General features: G+C 37.7%; 1 protein-coding gene across 1 annotated transcript; it reads right to left on the bottom strand.

The window, feature by feature from the left end:
- Positions 1–7,005: 7,005 nt before the first annotated feature.
- On the bottom strand, positions 7,006–7,515 carry LOC106763588. Its single transcript, XM_014647760.1, has one exon. It carries the CDS (start codon positions 7,513–7,515, stop codon positions 7,006–7,008), a length of 510 nt encoding a protein of 169 aa, XP_014503246.1.
- Positions 7,516–7,742: the final 227 nt, after the last annotated feature.

Below are 7,742 nucleotides of genomic sequence, written 5' to 3'. Positions count from 1 at the left end.
TTTTTAAATGGTTTTATAAAAGAAGAAGTGTATGTTAGTCAACCTCGTGGATTTGAAGATTTTAAATTTCCTGATCATGTTTACAAATTGAAAAAGGCCCTTTATGGTCTTAAACAGGCACCTAGGTCTTGGTATGAAAGACTTAGTACCTTTTTGATTGAAAATGAATTTTCTAGAGGAAAGGTTGATTCAACCTTGTTCATTAAGAAAGTAGGAAAACACATTATAATTGTGCAAGTTTATGTAGATGATATTATTTTTGGTTCAACTGATGACTCTTTGTGTGAAGAGTTTGCAAAAATAATGCAAGGTGAATTTGAGATGTCTATGATGGGTGAGTTAAATTTTTTCTTAGGACTACAAATAAAACAAATGAATGGTGCAACATTCATATCTCAAACTAAATACTGTAGAGAAATTCTTAGGAAATTTGGAATGGATAGCTGCAAGGAAGCTAGTACACCCATGGGTACCTCTTGTTATTTAGATAAGGATGAAACTGGAAAAGGAGTGAATGAAACCATGTTTAGAGGCATGATAGGATCTTTGCTATACTTAACTGCTAGTAGACCAGATATTATGCAGAGTGTTTGTGTATGTGCTAGATACCAAGCCAATCCTAAAGAGTCACATTTGACTGCAGTTAAGAGAATTATAAAATATCTTAAAGGAACTGCTTCATTTGGACTTTGGTATCCCTCTGATGCTTCACCTAGTTTAATAGGATACTCTGATGCAGATTATGGTGGTTGTAAAATTGATAGGAAAAGTACTAGTGGAACCTGTCATTTCTTGGGCTGTTCTTTAGTGTCATGACACTCAAAGAAACAAGCATGTGTAGCTTTGTCTACAACTGAAGCTGAATGTATTGCAGCTGGAAATTGTTGTGCCCAAATTTTGTAGATGAAACAACAACTAGAAGACTTTAATATCTTCCTTGATAATATTGCTCTAAAATGTGATAATACTAGTGCTATAAATTTAACCAAGAACCCCATAATGCATTCAAGAACTAAGCATATAGAAATTAGGCACCATTTTCTAAGAGACCATATTCAAAAGGGGGATTGTCAAATTGAATATGTTGATACCTTGCATTGATTAGCTGATATTTTCACCAAGGCTCTACCTAAAGAAAGATTCTTTGAGCTTAGAAGAGAGTTGGGAGTGTTAGACATGTCTTAGGATCAAAGTCTATGCAAATTTTTTGCATTTTCGTAAATTTAAAGCTTCATAATCGATTATCACAATATCACAATCGATTATTCATTCATAAAATTCAATTCTGGAAAATCTTGAGCAGATAATCGATTATCATCAGGCATAATCGATTATCATGCAATTCTGTGCAGAAATCTTTAAAGTGATAATCGATTATCACGAGCCATAATCGATTATCACGTTGACAGTTTCAAAAATAGAGTCGTTGGAGCGTCCCCTAACGGCTATAAACGACATAAACGGCTAGTTTTTCCATTTTTCTTATAAATAGCCCCCCATAATCGATTATTAGACACTCCATTGCACCCAAATACTGCTAAAATCAAGTCTAGAGCTCAAAATCTCTTCATTTTTCTTCCACTTCTTAAACTTTCATCTTCCTCCATGGCTGAACCAAGAAGGCATCGTCGCAAGACAGCTGGAGCTTCTTCCTCTTCTCAACCACGTCTTGCAAATATAGATGGATGGATTTCAGACCAAGGGAAACATGCAGACTTTGTTAACTTTTGGCAAGAAAGGAAAATCATGGCGGTAAAGTATATCCGTCTTGACTTTTTCCGCTTCTATGGCTTTCAATTTCCAAACACTTTTGCTGACCATGGGTTATCGCATCTGTTAGAACAAAAAGGATGCATTTATCCTGATCTTATAAGAGTCTTCTACTTCAACTTGCGCTATCGAGATAGGATAATATCTACTAAGGTCAAGGGCATACGCATCATTTTAGATGATGACGTTTGGACCAATGTTGCTCAACTCCCCATCTGGGATGATGCTGTCAAAGTCCATTTAGGACTTGAAGATTTAAACAGGATGCTAACTTTCCAATCCTTCCTGCGTCATCCTGAACGGTAAACAAATAGAAGGCAATTACTGGTTGGAGGTTTCAAAGTTGAAGAAAGGATGATCCACTACTTGATTGTTTGGATTCTATGTCCTAGAGCAACCAACCATGCTCAATGCTCTGAGCAGGACTTACTTCTTTTGTATGGGATTCTAAATCACATACACATCGATTGGCCTGCTCTCATTGCTGACACAATGGTAAAAGCCAAGAAACCCCATTCATATCAATTTCCTTATGCTCTTCTTATTTCTAGGATTTTAGAATACAAAGGTGTACCTGTTGAAGGAGATCTTATTCAAGCTATTGAAGCTGTGGGATCAGAAATTGGAGATACTACCTTTTGTCAGATGGGATTCATTACCAGAGGAAGAGTCCTTATTCACAAAGATGATGACCATCCTGATGATGATGACGATGACGACATGGACACTCACATAGCTGACCCAGTGAGTGATGTTGCTCCATCTGGTGCTGGACCTTCCAACATACCGTCCTCTTCCTCAACTTCTATGGAAGAATAATTTGCAAGATTATCTAAACAATTGGAGGATATGAGTCTAGCACACAAGACACATTTTGATGAATTTCATGAATGGCAGCAATCTCTTGATGAGTCCTTAGTTGATCAATTCCTTGAGTTCGATGTTCGCCTATCTAACATTGACAGTCATCTCAATATCCCACCTACTGAAAGATCCCCTAGTCCTGAATTCTAGGTTTTAGGCCACTAAGTTTGATTGTTATGTTATTTTCTTGTGGTATTTAGTATTGATCTTCATGAACTTTATCTAATTCCCTTCTGTTTTTAATATAATGAGCTTTTATGTCATCTTTATGCATATATTATATTTTTTAGGGGGAGCTCATATTAAGGGGGACATTATTTTATACATTATTCTTTTTGTTTATGATCAAAAAGGGGGAGCAGAAATATCAACGGGGGAAAATATTTTTAAATTAAACAGGTATTGCTAACTCTGTGGTTGTCCATTAGTTTGTATGTGTTGCAGGTAAACCTGAGTTGCTTTTTTTAAAAAAAAAGAGAGAGTTTTTGATCATCATCAAAAAGGGGGAGATTGTTACCAATAAGGAGTATTGGTAAAACCTGAAGATGTGTTTTGATGATGTTGCAACTTATAGATTTTGGATGTAGTAGGACAATATTTAAAAAGCAACTTGTAGATTTTTTAATGTAGTAGGAAAATGTTAAACATTGTAATTTTTACTGATATAATCGATTATGGTTAAGCTATAATCGATTATCACATGTTTTTGTACTAGAATAATCGATTATCATGAAGCAATAATCGATTATCACAAGTCATACTTGAATAATCGATTATCACAAGTCATACTTGAATAATCGATTATCACTTCATATAATCGATTATCACTTTTTGAAAACTCTGTAACGGACTTGAATAATCGATTATCACTTTTTGAAAACTCTGTAACGGACTTGAATAATCGATTATCACTTACAATAATCGATTATCCATGGCAGTTGGGAGCTGACCTTTGGCATTCAGTGTACTTGGCTATATATTTGGATTTTGGAGAATTCAGAACAGAACATTTTTTGAACTGAGAAAGCTTAGAACACTGTGTGTCAGAGGAACGTTCTTAGAGAGCTTTTTGTTCATTGTTCTCTTGTTTGGTCCTGTGAAAGAAGAGGCTCGCGTATCGTGTGTCGATAGTCGGAGCAGACTCTCTTAAAGTTAGCAAGGTACTCTGCCTAGTCTTGTGAAAGGAGAAGCTCGCGAATCGTTGGTCGATTGCCGGAGCGGTTCTCTTCAAGTTGGTAGAGTGATTCTTTTCGTTCTAAATCTTGTTCATCTAATTGTAATCTGTAAAACCATTTTTAGTGGAACTATTAATCACTCTTTGTAGTGATTAACGACTGGACGTAGATTCTGTTGAATCGAACCAGTATAAAAATACTCGTGTGATTTTTCTATTCCCTACACTTATTTTACTTAACGAATATCAACTGTTTGGTTAATTTTCTGAAAGAAAATTACATTTGTAAAAAAGGCCAAAATCGTTTCAACTGTGACCTAATACGCTTTACGCTCTCTGTGTTTTAAATCTGCTGCGTTATACTCTTTGAAAATTACCCCCTCCGATACCAACACAATTTTCTTCTTCTTTCTTGAATCTAAGACCTTCACCTTCAACCCCAATCTTCACTTTCATCAAAATCACTGCAAAACAAGCATAATATCGCTAAAAACAACTTTTGACTCTCAACTAACACATTTATTGAGTTTTACTTGATTCTAAGCCCATTCTAAGTCTTAAAGGGTGTAATTTGGTCTAAAATTATATATGAAAATAACTATTTTTCAACCGTTATCAATCCACTGCCCTACATCTGTTCTGGCCAAGCCAACACATTGTTAAACTCGTCCATAGTCCACCTATGCGCACGAGGCATGTCGTGTATGCCTATGATCATCTCGGCAATAGCAACCTGTCCTCTATGAATGGGCTCAAGTCTGGACTACATAAGAGACATGTACATGTCCCTCATCTGAAATGGCTCTGCATCATGAGCTAGTCCTTAAGCCTGTGGTGGTGTAATTTTCCTCCTAGGACGTCTATGAGGCCTTGGTTGACCAGCTTCCTCTCATCCACAGTATTGCCTAAAATAAGCTTCATCAATGGCCTTTCTTGCCCTCTCTAGTGGTGGAATAGAAACATCCACTCCAGCTTGCTGACGCAGGTGTGTGATAAGAGAAGGATGTCCCAAAGGTGCCCTATCATTTGTAGTGGAGGAACAACTCTTAATCTCATATGCACTTATCTGGCCAATGTTCACATTTAATCTACTAAGCACACAATACAAGAACATGGCCCTGGCAAAAGTTATGTCTGAGACATATGAGTATGGTTGAACATTGTGCATAGCTACTCCACTGCTGTTCCTGTAAAACCGCCCTCCAGGAACACAAAGTACTCTCTCTAGTTCATCCACATCAACACCCTCCTCAATGTTCAGTGCAAACTAGCATTGCTCTCCAGCGCACTCGGTCTCTAGGAACGTATTTATGGATTCAGGGTCATACCTAACACGTTGTCCCCTGGCATAACTGGTATACTATTCTGATGGAGGGTTGCCCAGAGGCTTTGCATTTGTATAAAATTCCTTCACCACTGCAATCTTTGCTGATGAAGGGTAGGTAGCCAACTTCTCCCAATTCCTGCTTTCCATCTCCTCACCAAATTATGCCACCGAGTCTGGTAACCACACTGCCTTCCTTCCCATCAAAAGCCTCCTGTTCTGCACAAGGCAATGGTCTTGCTCATGTCTTCTAGAGAGGAATTTATTAGAATAAAACTTCTCTGGTTCCTTCCTCTTGTTTCCAATAGTCTTAACCCTTTTACCAGATGATGAAGTCATTCCTACATCAAATACCACACACAAGACTGAAAGAAATACCATTAAGGGTTAGCAAAACACCAAACCGTGTCAAAACACAGTGTCAATCAGCACTCAGGGCAAAACAAGCCCCTCAGCATCACCTGCAATCACAAAACGCACAAAACCACAAACTGCCAGGCCAACGCTCAGCAGTGCCGTTGTGCGGTATGAGTGCAATTTCTCAAAGACAGCCCTAAATGCTTCTAATCTCCATCCACATGCAATTTTACCTATTCCAAACCTCAATCATACATTTAAATTGGTCCACACAGTTTCTATTTCAACTAATCATGCTTAAAAATCAAAAACACTAAAATTCACATGCTTGAACAACATTCGTCAACAAATTCATACTTTGAAAACCCTAGAATGTAAAATGCATGACTTACTTGGGTGGAGAGACCTTAAATATGTGCAAAGTGCTTGTTGAATGATGATGGATGAGCCCCAAGTGTTGTAATCTCTCAAAAACCCCAAACTTTGAAGTTGGAATGGTGCAAAGATGATGGAGAAAGGGTTTAAAGAGAATGGGTGAAGGGAAAAGTGTAGAAAACTCTTTGGAAAGCTCTTGAGAGTAGCAAAAGTGAGTCAAAGTCTGAATGCGACGCTTGGGCGAGACCTAGGGCTATTTAAAAATGTGTAAATGGGCAATTAACGCTCAGCCTTTTTAAAAGCCCAAAAGCATTCTGCACCGCCACCGCTCAGCGCTAAGCACGATTTTGAAAAAAACAATCTTATTGGCTCGCCCTATGCCTTATTAGACCTATATCACTCAAATCCAACTATCAGTTTTCAATTTTTATGCAATTCCCCTCACATGTGCAACAATTAAGCCCCTAAAATGCAACTAGAACAAAATTAAAACAGAGATAAATAAGCTCAATCAACTGGGTTGCCTCCCAGGTAGCGCTTGTTTAACGTCACGAGCCTGACCCAAACCTTCTAGCACCCATCATTAAGTGCTTCCTAATACCTTTCAATAGGTGTACTTACCTGTATCCTTCAGTAGATACATAAATAATTAGCATCCCTCAGTAAATGCTACCCAAAAATTGTTCAAAAATCCCAAAGTTACATTTCCAAATAATAAAATAATGAAAATAATGTTTTACAACAATTGGAATGCCTTCCAGCAAACTCATGTCTTCTCACCCAGGTTGTTGTCGTCATCGCACCAACTCATCAGCTGCCTTCTATCCACCTTCTTGACTATTCTGGAGTATGGTCTTTCAATCTCCACTACTCCTTTCTCTTTAAGCTCTTTCACTAACCACTCCTTCTCCTTGTATTTCACCTTTGAACCAGGCCGGAGTGGTACGTCCTTTGAGTCAAGGTGGATTGTACATCCTTTATCAATGTCTTCATCTTTAGGTACCTGCAAAATATTACAACTATCATCATTTGTAACTTCAAATCCTCCAGCTACAGCATCTCTCCTTGAATTTCTATACTTGGCTTTCTTTTGTATTCTAGTGATCTTCTCCTCAGAGCCATAATACATTAAAACATTTTCTCAGTCCTTTAGCATGATCCTCTCGTCATGGACACTAATGACCACTTTAGCAGTTTTCATGAAAGGCCTTCCCAGAATCAATGGAATCCTTTCATTCGTCTCCATATCCATGACTATAAAATCGACCAAGAACTCAAGATGCTCAACACGAACAATCACATCCTCCACCATACCAATCGACATCTTAGTAGATCCATCTGCTACCATCACAAAAATATTAGATGGTTTCAATATTAGCCCTTCAATTTTCTTCAAATAAAACAAAGGCATCATATTAATACTAGACCCAGAATCTAGCATAGCTCTTCCTACATCCATATCTCCTATAGCACATGGAAGAGTAAGACTTCCTAGATCTTTCATTTTAAGCGAATGCTTTCTCTTCTTAGGATGTGCACAAATTTCCTGTTCTTCAATTTCCTCTTCATCAAGATCTATCACCTCTCCAAGATAGTACTTTATTCTCTTGGAGTAAACAGGAATCCAGTGGAGTACTTCAACTGAAGGCATGACAATCAACTGATTAAGAATCTCTCTAAATTGCCCACGGTGATTTTCTCTTCTCTCATTTTTTTTCCTCCTCTTCTTCTTCTTCCTCATTGCTTTCTAGCTCAATGATTTATTTTTCTGATCTTCTCTCAGTCATGCTCACCACCACTTTGCATTCCTATTTAAGGTTAACATCAGTATTAGCCCTAAATTGGTTCTTCTCTGTGGTTTCCACCCTCTTTGAAAGT

Source organism: Vigna radiata, chromosome 6 (genome assembly GCF_000741045.1).
Source record: "Vigna radiata var. radiata cultivar VC1973A chromosome 6, Vradiata_ver6, whole genome shotgun sequence".
NCBI lineage: Eukaryota > Viridiplantae > Streptophyta > Magnoliopsida > Fabales > Fabaceae > Vigna > Vigna radiata.
The sequence above is the reverse complement of the archived record's forward strand: the minus strand, read 5'-3'. Positions and strand labels throughout refer to the sequence as shown.

Bases quoted from the DNA above. Each gene is read 5' to 3' on its own strand.
- LOC106763588 (XM_014647760.1), bottom strand. From the start codon at position 7,515: ATGCCTTCAGTTGAAGTACTCCACTGGATTCCTGTTTACTCCAAGAGA.